The sequence below is a fragment of the Diadema setosum genome, chromosome 7 (genome assembly GCF_964275005.1).
Source record: "Diadema setosum chromosome 7, eeDiaSeto1, whole genome shotgun sequence".
Lineage (NCBI taxonomy): Eukaryota > Metazoa > Echinodermata > Echinoidea > Diadematoida > Diadematidae > Diadema > Diadema setosum.
This window is the reverse complement of record NC_092691.1, coordinates 27,978,069-27,992,645: the sequence shown is the minus strand read 5'-3', so window position 1 is coordinate 27,992,645 and position 14,577 is coordinate 27,978,069. Positions and strand designations below refer to the sequence as shown.

The window sequence follows — 14,577 nt, the reverse complement described above, 5'->3', positions numbered from 1 at the left end:
GCGGAAGTTTGCTGGTTCCCATTTGGGTATACGGCCACGGTTATACATGATTGTAATCATGCAGCCCGCGATCATGGACTCTGGACCATGGAATGGTTGAATTCTCATGAGGAAACAAACACACTCTTAAAAAATAACCACCCAAAACATCCCCCCCCCCATAAAAAAAAGTACATGTGTCAGCTTTTCAGACATAATTATATCGGATTTTACTTCCCAACACGGGTGACTTACCACAATGATTCATCACTCGAGAATGCATTATGTAATGTGTATTAATACGTAGGCCTACATACCAAAACATGTAAATACAACTTGCCATTTCCACGTCACCATGATGGACTTAGCGCTCAGAAGTGACGATGTGCTGGCTTCTCGCGTTTGTTAATATTTTTTTTTAATCTATCTCTGATACAACGCTGTATCTCTTGGTCTGCCTATGAGGCTATTCAGTGAATACTAGTAGATGCTCGTGTCCGGAGCGAGCGAAGTAATGCAGTTTCCGTACAACCTGTATGAATATTGCTCAATTACATGTATTTCATAATCGACCAGCACGAGCGCACTCCTGAGTCCTATATTTTGGGTTAGGGTTAAAGCCAAGGGCTTGTCCAGCAACCAAGGAGGTACGATCGAGGTGCCTCCATTTAATACGACAGTGCACTTGATTATGGCGCCCCTGTGTTCTACTCCCTCGTATTGTCAATTCCTGTTTAGGGCAAAATTGTATACACTTGTATATCTATAGCAGACAAAGCGTGCAAATTGGCCTACGTATCATGATATAAACTGAAATGTGGTGGAAATTAAAAAAAAAAATGGGGCAGCACTGTCATACCGTGGGCCTACGAAAAACGGCACACGGTGGAGGAGGGGGGGGGGGTATGGGATATGGGGAGAGGTTGGTGCAGCGAGTATAATCCGACGAGATTTTTCTCCACTGGGGAAAAGCTCATTGGTATATAAAATCAGACACAAACTGTAGCCAAGTGCGGATGTAAGGTCAATGATACACACAATTTTCATTTACTATCATGGGAATTGTTACAACAAAAGGAATGGTATTTTGAATTCTCACTGCTCGCAAGTTTATAATTCGTGGCTATCGTAAAACAGAGTTCGCCGAAATGAACATGTGATATACGTAGTCGTCCTTTCAAGTTCACTCCTCCCGTTAATGATACATCCAATCTGCTTGTGTAAATTCACACAGGCCTCTATGCTTTTGTAGTTTAATGGTTTATGCTTTTACATTTATTTCTGATTTCACGTGTAAACAAAATGAACACATTAAAGTTTGGATTACATCACGGCTGCTAATGATCAACACAGTAATGTCATTGTAAGCAAACCAATTACAAGCAGAGATTACCAGTTTTAAAGTATACTAAGCAGATACAACCTATGAACAGATACTATTTTAAAGTACTGCATAACATCAAAATAATGTATCTGACATACAATTTTCTTTTGGGGGGAACGAAAACAAATTTTATAGTGTCTAAATGCAATTAATAAAATCTTACTGATTTTAGTTGGAGAAACCTACTGAAAAGCTTAGAAGCTTGTATAGAATCTAGGTATGCCTCGGAAGAAAAAGGAGAGACCCTGAGAGGAACTTGAAACTACAACACAACTACATACAAACGCAGGCACGAGTATGATACTATAATTATATTACGTGCATGGGACCATCGCAAATTCGCTGCATCTGTGATTTGCCGAGAATATCTTTGTTTCGTAAAAGAATTGCACATTTAAAAAGTAAAAAAGAAAAGACAAGTCTTTTCCTATCACGTGCACTGTTTTAAGGGCGAGGGATTGGTTCCGAAGAAGAGAGGTGGCTTACGTTGCAATTTGTGTGAATAAATTCAGCCTGAATAATAATAACATATATTAAAAAAAAAAAAAAAAATCTCCTGAATTTGGCGCTGATCTGTTTATCCACAGACGGTATAGGGATTGGATCAAGTGGGCTTCGTTATGCCATCAGTAATTCAGTATCGATCATTGGTTTAGATGTTTATATATTACCTTCTTTACAAACCTTTCTATCGGAGGTCATGCAACCTATGAGAAACATATCCCACCCGTTCAGTCTCTCAATAATCTCGTTTAGTCTGTCACTATCAAGTACACATGTCGCGATACCATCAGCACAGCAAGACATCACTTTAAGGCGCCATATGACGAAAAGTCACAAAAAGACCAACTCAGTCGACCACGTGACATTCTTGCATACATGCCTCCTGCTCTCAGATAGATTCACGCGAGACATACATGTCTTCATGTCAAGAACAAAAGAGAGAATTAAAAAGCCTATTTCATTTCGCAAAGATTTGCTCGAGGAGAAACTGAGTTATCGCACTGTTGAGTAGTAACTTTGTCAGGTACATGCTGGTTTGCACAGCGCCATAGCTGTGACGTGTTTTCTTCTCAGCACGCTATATGACACATTGCCACATTAAATCTTCCTGTTGCTTCGTGGAATGCCAATGTTGGCAACATATCTCTTTTGCTATAAGGTTTCATTATAGGAAAACAATAACAGCAACACAATATAAAGATCAAATCGCGTGAGCTGTGTCTCACTTCGTAAGGTTTATGTGTGTGTGCGAGTGTATTCAACGTCGTCGCTGTGGCGTGTAACAGAAAAAGGTGTGGTGGTCTGAAGTATGCCCTGTTTCATAAATCTGTTCGTAAAGTTACGAACAACTTACGAGCGACTGGTGATCAGTTCCGATGTGCTATACTTATCAGAATTTCCATAATTCAGCACAAGAACCGATCACCAGTCGCTCGTAAGTCGTTCGTAACTTTACGAACAGCTTTATGAAACACCCCCAGGTTTGATTATTTCCATCAATGTAATGATAACAGGATACAAGATCTCTTAATTTCGTTGGGTTTTAGTTCTTCGAAGATTTTGTCTTTGTCTTTGTTGCTGTATTTAATCTTCCCCTAACCGATGTTAACATTTACAGAAATGATATTGGGCCCCAAGCATTGATGTATTACTGTAATTATGCTTTGGAAGAGATCAAACTTAGAATTACGCCCTCTATATAGGTTAGGAAATTTGGACACCACAACTCTTGTACGATTTTTTTTTTCTTCAAACTACACACTCACTTTCTGCATTCACTGAATCCACATCGAATTACAGCTGTATATAGATATAGGGCCTCTACCAGAAGTGATGTTAATCAGTTACTCTTCCCCAACAGCAAGCTTTGTTTTCTCAAGTGAAACATGTATGTTTGTAAAGATCAGCCTAGTAAAGTACATGATTGTATTTCTCTGCCTGTTCACTCATGCCTCTATCCGTTCTTTTCACATCTATTATGCAGTTGTTCGAAATGCCACGGCCAAGTTCCACGCCCGAAGTTTCGCTGACTCCGGACTTCCCAGCGGTCCACAGCAATGGAACTTTCAACTCCGAAGGAGCGTCCCTGTCGACGAAAATAGCTGCGCTCTCTCTCCTCCCGATCGTCATCATTTGCGGTCTGCTCGGAAACTGTCTTGTATGTCGCGCCGTCTTCCGTTACCAGAAGCTGCGATGTGTGGCGAACAGCTTCATCGTGTCATTGGCCGTGTCGGACATGGCTGTGTGTGGCATTATCATGCCTTTCGCTGCTTACCAAGAGTTGGCAACTGACAAACACTGGCGTCTGGGTTCTTTCCTCTGTAACCTATGGGTGGCGCTTGATGTCTTGTTGTGCACGGCGTCAACATGGAACATGTGCGCCATCGCCCTAGACCGATGCATGGCCATCACCAATCCTGTCTGGTATGTCAATAGACGAACGCCTCTTATGGCAACCATCGCAATCTGTGGAACCTGGGGACTTTCATTGGTCCTTAGCGTCATGGTCCTCTTCCTAATGGGGGAAAATTTCGCCGGAAGCAAGGATTACGCTTGCCAAGTCTCGCCACGCCCTGCCATTGCAGTCGTGTCAGCTTCTGTGACTTTCTATATTCCCTGCTTGATTGTGGTGGCGCTGTACCTGAAAATATTTATCGCTGCCAGACGACACTTGCGCGGGAAATCTATCAGAGCGGCGCTCTCTTCCCTGCATTCCAACGTGCACAAAAGGCGGAGCTCAGCAAACCATCCCAACAAGTCGAGTGGGTCGGACACAAACGGAAACATGCAAGCCGACAGGTCGGCCCAATTTCCTGAAGATGCAAACGATAAAAACGTCGCAGGTCCTGATATTGCCTTTGAACTGCAAGTGTCAAGCCCCGCTGGTACACCAGCAACACCTAGTAATGGCTGCCAAGCACCAGGAAGCACTTTTAGTGGATCTCGTTTGTCAGCAAGCGTCTCAATACAGACTCCTTTTAATTTGAACGTTCCCGATCTCGATCCCAGAGATCGATCATCAGTCGCTGACACGTCGGAACGAAACGATGTCGCCTCGTCCGACGCGACGAAAGTTGCTTTGTCGCCAAGGTCCTCCAACAGAAGTGGACAGAGCGGCAGGGCGAGATTTAAACGGATCTCTTTTTCGAGAGAGCGGCGGACGGCCGCCGTGTTGGCCGTCGTCATTGGGGTTTTCATCTGCTGCTGGTTGCCCTTCTTTATTGTTTACATCATCGTGGGCGTCTGCTCGTATTGTCACGTCACAGATGTGACATTTCAAGTGCTAACCTGGTTAGGATGGTGCAACTCGATTCTGAATCCACTCATTTACACTATCTTTAATATTGACTTTCGATGTGCCTTCCGGAAAATCTTATTGGAAGGCCCGTGCTAGTCCGTGAAAACAATATACCTATACTGTACTCTAACTGCCGGTATAAGCACAGAGATGCTCATAATGTACAATACATTGTGTACACAAGCAGTGGCAAATGACAGACATCAAGCATCATTGTTGATGGATCAACGTCGTAACTGAAATGCTTCCGGTAGTTAACGTCAACCACGTGACATTTCCCCGACATATCATAACAGAGTCTTTTGTTTGTACGCCACTGTCCTCAGACAATAATAACTATAGGCACACTGCACTTGTTAGAAGACGAACGTCTGTAGTGATAGACCTATAGGCGATACGACATGTGGGAGAGGTGTTACATTAACTGGAAAAAATACAGGCAAAAAGTCAACTATTGACTGTTGTGTGATCATAATTATACAGCACATTTAGACTGAGAACTATACTTGGCTGTACGTCCTTCACTGTAAAAACACAAATGTTGAATTAACATTTAAAAGGGCCGAGGAGTGACAACATTTTCAAAGTGTTGGTTTTCCTGCTAGATTCAACATTTAAAATGTTATTTTAAAAGTTGGATGCAACACTTCAAAAATGCTGTCACTCCTCGGCCCTTTTAAATGTTGATTCAACATTTGCGTTTTTAGAGTGTTGTATCGAATTCCATTCCGAAATGATGTGCCTTTTATACACGATATCTAAATCATTCATGCTCCGCCGAATATGATATTATTGAGCTCGCCTAGTCTTTTTTTTTTCTTTTCTCTTTTATCAAACATTAATACGCATTGACTTTTATTATCCTCAGCCGATATGATAGCACGCGAATTGGTCTCATGAAATGTTTCACTTAGCTTCACTGCGGCTTTATTGTCAGGAACTGCATATATTTATTTTCACATAATTATCCAGAAAATTTGGAAGCAATACTTTGTTGTTGTTGTTGTTGTTGTTGTTGTTGTTGTTGTTGTTGTTGTTGTTGTTGTTGTTTTCCTAGGGGATGTTTGATGGCGGCAAACTAGACTTTCGCTCTTCTAAAATTCGACCACAAGATCAGTGGCTCGCGAAAGGAAATTTGCACCCGCGACCAAACCAATTTCCCTCTATCGTCGCTAGCTGCCGATAAATTTTCCAAGCACTTCCAATGTGCTCACATCTGCTTTCAGATAGTGGTGTACGTATCGCTAAAAAACTTTGGCGTATGTATGTATTAATGTATGCAGGGCTCGAGATTAGTTGTGGCCCGGGTGACCCCGGCCCCACCAATGAAAAAAAAAAAATTATATATGTATATATTATATCGGGCCACCAAATTTTCCACAAGGCTGTCTTTTGATCATCCAATCAGGCACTTTGAACACAAGATGAATTTGTATTTTACCTTTTATTTGGGACCACTACGTTTCTTTTTTCAGCCCACACGAGAAAAAAAAGTTAGTGTGGATCCGTGGTGTGTGTCTATACATACTTTAACACGTATGATTGTGTATAACAAGAGAAAAATAGAAGAAAATAGATAGCTTTCCTCGATTTGCAGCCATACACCATTCGGCCTATATATTTTGTGACAAAGCGCTCAAATTTAGACGATCAAATAAGTGTTGCTTCTGTGCGTAGCACTCATAACTTCTACAATCTGTAGTGATAAATGGCATATCTTGAACAAATTACTTTCAACAGCTATGCCATTTCCCTCAAGTGACTTGCTAACTTCAGACCTACAAGTCAGTTTAAGTCAGGATAAGTTGTTGCGTTTGCCAAGCATTATTACTATCCCCACTTTATTCTAGCGGTTTCCTCGTTTAACCGTCTATCTCCAAACAATATCAAACTTCAACACTTGTATACCTGTTAGATTGTTCAGAGCACCAATTCTCAATAGTTTACACGTACTATAGCTCTCTGAGCGACCTCCTGAACCATGTTAATTTATTTGTGGTTTGTGTGCCTGATAAGTTGTAAATACAAGCTGATAACTTCAGTATCTTGTGCGGTTGTGTTGTCATTTGCTCCTATGCCTTGACAATCCTAACCCATCAAGAAAGTGGAACCTTGGTGTACTTAAATGAATATAATATATGCGTGCATGAATACCTACATGCTACAATTTACAGTTCGTGGCTTCTTTCGGGTGGTTGCAACCATTTCTTCCAGTAGCTGAAACATGAAATTAAGATGGAACCTTTTCGAGCGTTGTTACTATTTGCCGATCCTCTTTTTCTTTTTCGAGCTTGCGCGCAAGGAAGACACTGAAATCAATTAAACTCTTTGTAGCGATGTCTGTGATTATGTCAACATCAAACTTTGGAGGAATGTCCGTAATCAAAGCCAAAGCACAGGCTCTGCAGTGGGAGCCTATTGGCAATTTTCCAATTATTGAAAATGGTTTCTCATTATCATTCACACCGCTCTACCGATAACGTGAAAATTCCAGTTTTATTTACGATGTGTAGCAACACCGTATTGTATTATTTGATTTACTGACAGTTACGAGTATAGTTACTTGAGAATGTTTATGCATTAAATTATAATATTTGTCATAACATAATGTCAAATATGAAGACAAATCTGCACACAACAGATTTTATGTTGTCATGTTTTACTATTATTCATGGGCTTTACAACAATCAGTGCGATCACGAGATGAGGTTATTTCTTGAAAATTACAAGGAGCTGTAAGAACGATCTTTCTGACAACTAGCACAGATATAAATCCTACTGGATGTCTAGTGCCTATTCATAAGTGAGAGTGACCAAGGACATTGCGGCTGTACAGGTAAAAGCGAAAGCCCAATCCATGTTCAATATGAAGTTTCATAGAGCAAAGTATAAACACACACACACACAAGAATGAAATATAGGTTTCATCAACTTCGCACACATGAAATGATAATAATAATAAAAAAAAAAAACTCATACAAATGAGATTATATACTATGTGCAGATGTTAATGCCTCCAATTCTCCCGTTGGTATGCATAAAGATATGCAGTTACACATTTCATTCTTTCTTGTCAATAGTGCAGCTGCTATTATCACAATTTTCTGACGTTGATATACTGTACTAAAAGCCTATATTATATTTTTGAACCTACATCCTACAAGCTTTGCTTTTTATTGGGTTCCTAATATTACACGTCATATTTTGTGCAATTTGTTTCAAACTGACCGTTGTGTTAAAGACATTTCTTTTTCTAAAATCAGATGGAATATAAAACTTGTATGAAATGTGGAATATGGAACATGAATAAAAAAAAAAATGATAGTTACGTTCAGACGGTATGATCTGTAACTTACTGAGATAGACTAACTTCGAGGATAGGCTCGTGGTTGAGTATGGGGCGTCAAGTGTCGCATTGTATCTTTCGTCACGAAACCGGTCATTTCGTCACGAAATTTCCATTCTGTTGACGAAATTTGTTGAGGAAATATTTATCTCGTTAACGAAATTTTCATTTCGTGACGAAATGATCGATTTCATGACGACAGAGATCATGCTAAACTTGGCACCCCATACTTATCTACCAGCTTATCCTCAAACTTAGCTAATCCTCGAGATTAAGGATCTGAACGTAATTAAAATCATGATCCTCTAACAACAGATTACAATCGTACAGTAATTTGTTTTAGAGCAATAGAAATCCTCTTTTTCTTGAGTGCATGTCAAAAAGAATTATTGTATTTAATCAAAAGTGTGTTTGTAGGTTAGTGTGAAGATATCGTCAACTTATCCACATCACTGTGACGCTACTGAGTCATGTTGTTGGGAGAAAACAATAAGTTTAGAGAAAGCGTGTAATTCTATGACTACGTCATGTTTTGATAAAAATTTGACATTACTCTTATACTTCAAAGTCGACTTGAACATAGAGCTGAGATTCCTTTTTAAAGTTGAGTATGTTGCTTATGTTGCTGATGGGCTCTCAACTTTCATTTCATCAATTCTGACAGTCTGTTCTTTGATGAGGATATAATATTGTCCTGAAATGTAACGTTCACTCGCTTCGATGTTTTTCTTCTTCCTTTTTTTTAATCCAAAGGCCAAAGTGTGCTGTGTGGAACATTCATCGTTTTTCAACCGTAAACAGGCAGAAATAAAAGAAATAGATACATGTATTCCTTTCAGCACTAAATCATTGTCCTATTAAGGTTTTCATTTCGTCGTATATTCTCCCTTAATGTATAGTACGCCATGTAAGCCGTCATAACGTCTGTACATATTGAAAATAGAATATACATATATATATATATATATAATGTATATACATATAAACATATATATACATATATATATATATTAAGGTAGGTGTGTGATTACGCATTGAAACCTTCGAAACACACAAAAATGCAGGGCCTGTTACCCATGTCACAACATGCTACGCAACAGTGCTACGATGACAATGACAATGGCAATGACAATGGTTTGTTATTTTCTTATGTCACCCAAATTATGGGTATTGAAGAAAATTTGAACAAACGTCGTAACAGATAAAATCAGTTAATACATTGTGAATTATATTATATAATTCTTAATGTATTTGTTTTCATGCGTTGTATTTTGATTTCAAGCGTTGCGGACACAGCGCGTTGCGCGATATCTTGAGAAAAGGAATCCCTGATTAGTTGAAAGTTTCAGTGACGAAGTCCCCGATCGTAAGCATAATGTGCGTATAAGAGATGGCAACACACAAAGTAAACGCCGACACTTTGCTTTGATCTCTTCAACTGCAAAGATTTATTCGTAGAACTTCCCTGGAGTTTCCGAATATTCGCCGTATGCTGATGCAACGTCTAATATCAAGCAGGCAGAGGTCATCGACCTCAAAGAGATCGAGAGAGTCAGAAGGTAGCCGAAGCTGAGGGGATGGTGAAGGTAAGCGAGGATGTTAGAATGGAGAGGTAAGGACAGATGGATGCATAGATGGATTGGTGAAGGGAGGAATGCATTTTTGAAGGATGCATTTTTTCCCACTCTTGTTCTGCTTTGTCCCACCTAATTCTATGCTGTATATTCTATTCTTTCGTGTACATGGTATACATGTTTTGTAATACATGGCATGTTTACCTCATGATGCACGGACATGAAGAAGAACGGCCATGTGCCGTGCTGAAATGAATAAATTAAATGAAATAAGATAAAATAAAATGATAAGAAATGAAATGGACGAAAAAAAATATTTGTGTGTGTTATTGCAGTTATTCAATTATTAATCTCTAATGAGAAAATGATATGACAAATAGAGTAAGTCACCGTAAGTAGCAGGATCATAGCAAAATGAAAAATTTGTAACAATGATATTCACCATGCCATCATGACAAAATATTGTCACACCCATTGACATTCTCCCCAGCGTACCTACCCCGTCCGATGATGAGAGTCCCCGCTACCGCTTCTGGGGGGCGTTTCATCAACGAGTTCGTCGGAGGTTTTCACCGACGAATTTGCTATCAGCCAATCAGACGCAAGGATTTACACTGACAACTGTTAAAAGCTAATGAAATCCTTGGTCTGATTGGCTAATAGCAAATTCGTCGGTGAAATCTCCGACGAACTCGTTGATGAAACGCCCCCCAGCTCTCCCTTTCAAATACGAGTGGACAATGAGCTCATAGAAGAATACGAATGCACTGGAGAGTGTGTACATAATTGCCCCAGAGTGTGTGCTGGAAGGGATGCCGTGTTCGACGTTCAGTGACGTCTTGGCAGTAGGGAAGCTGTTGATGGTCATTGGGCGAGAGAGGGCGCACTACGATTTTGCTCTGCTACGGGTCGCGTTTTTTTTTTTTTTTAAGACGGCACAGATTATAGGGTCGGAGATCTGTGACGTCGAGTGTAACCAAAGAAGGCTGAGATTGGAAGCGGAGTGAATCTCAAAACCCGTGGTATACACGTGGTATTCAAGGCCGGAGGGGGGGGGGGGGGGGGGGGGGGGCTAGGGTGGCTCGCCCCCCCCCCCTTTTTGCGCTCCATACAAAGGAATACATATGGTGTCATCACTTTGAGCCCCCCCCCCCCCCACTTTTTTAACCCGGAAGTACGTAAGTGGCACTATAGGGCTCACACGGGTAAATAATTCCCCATAGAGACGTGTGTTAAAATTCAAATTTCAAAAAATTCTTTAAAATAGCTGGGAGAAATGAGGTGTTTCATCTTCACTAACCTGAATAAGTGAGATATTACCTTTCATCCATCAGATTGCCAGGGTGGGTTGTTCTGCTTTAATTCTGTCCAGGGGTCCGCAAAGCCAGACTACGAGTTCTTGTCACTCAAAAAATCACCTATTTTCCGTACACGTACCCAATAAAATATGGTCCCCTCAAATTCCATCAGAAAAGCTTTCATCTTCCAACCAAAATGCAGTTTGTAGAGGAATTCATACTCAATATCTACAGCTATTCAGTTTTTTGCCAAACTACATCACTGATTTTTAATTAATTTTTTTCTTCATTTATTTTGGTATCTTTGGTACGAATTTGTGAAGGGGTCTGGGACAGTCCATTTTATTTACAGGTGTGAGCCCTATAGTGGAGGTCATATTTAGGTGATACGCTATCAGCGTATCACCTATTGTGATTGTCAAAATCTCTCTTTATTTCTTTTTATTAGGTGATACGCTTTTAGCGTATCACCTATTGTGATTGTCAAAATCTGTCTTTTTAGGTGATACGCTATCAGCGTATCACCTATTGTGATTGTCAAAATCTCTCTTTATTTCTTTTTATTAGGTGATACGCTATCAGCGTATCACCTATTGTGATTGTCAAAATTTCTCTTTTTTTTTATTCTTCTTTCTTTCTGCCACATTTTGTGTCGTCAATATCTCAAGAATGACATTACGAAATAACATGACATTTTCAGTCAACATGTCTCATGACAAAATCTAGCCACAATAAGGTTTTCATGACAGTAACATATCTATGACGTCATCTAGGCGCCATTTTGTGATTTTCGGACTTTGTCACATGATCGATCATAACTTCATAACTAGATGTCATTTCTGTATCATTTCCGGTGGACATGAAGTTCAGGTCACGCTCTATCTTACTTTTTAACGCTAGTTACACAGGTCATCATTACGCGCGCGTAAGCGCGCGTCAAAATTTTAAAAGGCTCAAAACGACTTCCCAATGGGAAATCTCGAAGTTTCAGACAATTTTAAGCGTTTCAAACATTTTCTCGCGTGCGCGTCCGTCCGCGCAATTTCGCGCGCAGAGCCCGTAAACAACATGAAAATGCATTTTTTTTGACTGATTTGGATTCCTTATACTCTGAGTAACAGTATCCATTGATTTCCGATCGATTTCGACCTATAACAAAGGAATGCACTGGCGTCAAAGTTGAAATTCCGCGTGCGCGTCTTTCTGCAAATATAGTGAAAAAACATGTCTTTGTTTATTTCGCCATAGCTCTTTAAATCGTCCGTTGACCCTATATTTCTATTGCATATTACAAAAGTATATGAATTGTAGATAACATTCCAAGTATCAATATTGCCAGGAATACGCGATGACGTCATCATATCGTCATTTTAAATAAAAAAAGTGGAATTGATTTTTTTGAGGTACTGTTTCAGACATTCATTTGCTCGTATCTCTGTTGTTTAAGCTCAATATTATCCCAAATTCAGATATGTTGTACTTTGAACACTTGCCTCTCAAGTCCATGTGATGGTTTTGAAATATGATGACGTCATCATACTAGAAATTGTTATTAAATGTAAAGACTCAAAATCAGACGAGTTTACGTGTTATGTCTATGGGAGGTGATTTTTTTTAAAACCATGCATTGACTTGACAACGTTTAAGCACCTTTACCTCATCTGATTTTGCTCCATTTCCTCTGAAACATACGTATGTTGTAGCTGAGACAATAAGCTTTAGTAATCGTGCATTTTATGTTTTCAAATCTCCTCATTAGGTTGATAATTTTGTAGTTTAAAACTGAAAATGAGAATGCAATCTGTACAGAACGATTCCCAATTTTTCTTTGCAACTGTATATTGATCGAATCCACGCTGCCACTTGTGAGAAGTTGAATAGCGCCATCACAAGTCAACTAGTCACGATAGTATTATTATATATTTAAGTTTCGCATTCACTCTTCAGGACAGCCGTGTGGCGTAATCGCTTAGCGCTGGGTGTTCATAACGCCATACCGGAAGGTGAGAAGTTCGACTCCCGCAGGACTTTTCCCGTTCTTTTTGTTTTTCTTTTCTTTTTTTTTCTTTTATTTATCATATTATTTTATCAAGTGTACGTAACCCGTGAACACGGCTGCTCTATTTCCCTTGTTTTGTATTGGAGTTTGGAGGTTGGGTTTGCTTCATTAATTTTGTCACACTTATTGTTGTAAATTGCCCCTTGTTACAGTGTCCCGCTTGCCACCTTTCGTTTGCTCTTTCCTTTTCTCTTCATTGGTTATTGTTATACTGTAACAGGATAGGTAGGAACATGTACGTTTGAATAACTTGCAGGAATGGGAGCTGAATTGATTAACTCTAGTCCAGGTGTATGGCGTCTCGCTCATCTCTTTGAAATTCCAGGTTGTTATTGTTTGACCCAATAACGGAGATGTAGACAGGTTTTATGTTGCTATAGAGGTATCTTGTGCCACATGAATGGAATGCATCACTGTTTAGTAGTAGTAATGAACTTTTTCATGTTGTAAATGATATAAAGATATGAATTTCACATCCAGTCTTCGGGACAGCCGTGTGGCTTTATAGTCGCTTAGCGCGCTGCATGGTCATTATGCACTACCTTAGGACGAGATGTTCGAGACCCGCAGGACGCTATTATTTTTTTTTCTCTCTCTTTCTTTGTTTTTCTTTTGGCAGTTCAGCTTCATTCCGATGTCATTACCCCACGACACACAGTCACTCAAGTTCCCTTTTTTTTGTCGGAGGCTGGAGGTTGGATTTGCTTCATTTATCATACGTAATGTTGTAAATTGCCCTTGGTATACAGTGCCCCGATTGCCACCTTTCGTTTTCTCTTTCCTTTTCTCCACGTTTGTTCCTGTTACACTGCACAAGACAGGTCGGGAAATAATTTACATAACTCAACTGGAGCAGGAATGGCAACTGAATAAATTAACTCTAGGCCAGGTGTATGGCGTCTAGCTCATCTCTTTGAAATTCCAGATTGTTATTGTTTGACCCAATAGCGGAATTGTAGACAGGTTTTATGTTGCTATAGAGGTATCTTGTGCCACATGAGTAGAAGGCATCACTGTTTAGTAGTAGTAATGAACTTTTTCATGTCCCTCCATGTCAGTTATAGGGGTTATAGGGGTTGTGTGTCTATCTGCCAAAGAAAAGGAAAACTTATTTTCGTCATGGCTGTTTCTCTATACGTAGCCGTAGGTGATGAGTGTTGTTGGTATCTGAGCAGTGAATAACACAACATCAGGCTGAAATCCCCCTTAGTTATACGCGCTAACCGTTCAATTGATATTTATCATCTTGATTTATGTAGTCAATCACTGCTAATGGACGGTTACAGAATTATGTTATGACACCTTTCACTGAAAGTTTGTAAAGCAAAGTTTGTGGACAAGGCAAGCAATTGTACATGAATAATACCATTGATTTCAGAGGGAAATTATGGTATACCTAAATGTAAGGGTATCATTGCTTTGGAATTGCTGAGACAATATTATCTTGGCACGAGGGCTTCCACTTCTAATAACAGATCCCTTTGAAGATGTGTCAGTCACGGGTGATCGTCATGATTCACCTTTCACGTAGAAGGTATACGTTCCACACTCTTAGTTCGAGAAGACTTACCATCATACTTCAAATTGTGATTAAAGGTAAAGACTCAAAATCAGACAAGTTGACGTGTTATGTCTA

At 39.7% G+C, this 14,577-nt stretch overlaps 1 protein-coding gene across 1 annotated transcript; it reads left to right on the top strand.

Moving 5' to 3' along the window:
- Positions 1-3,359: 3,359 nt before the first annotated feature.
- On the top strand, positions 3,360-4,760 carry LOC140231158 (probable G-protein coupled receptor No18). The gene has a single exon (XM_072311307.1). The coding sequence runs from the start codon at positions 3,360-3,362 to the stop codon at positions 4,758-4,760; it is 1,401 nt and encodes a 466-aa protein (XP_072167408.1).
- The last annotated feature ends 9,817 nt before the right edge of the window (positions 4,761-14,577 follow it).

What these genes read in the sequence shown, in the direction of transcription:
- LOC140231158 (XM_072311307.1), top strand. Translation starts at nt 3,360, where the DNA reads ATGCCACGGCCAAGTTCCACGCCCGAAGTTTCGCTGACTCCGGACTTC.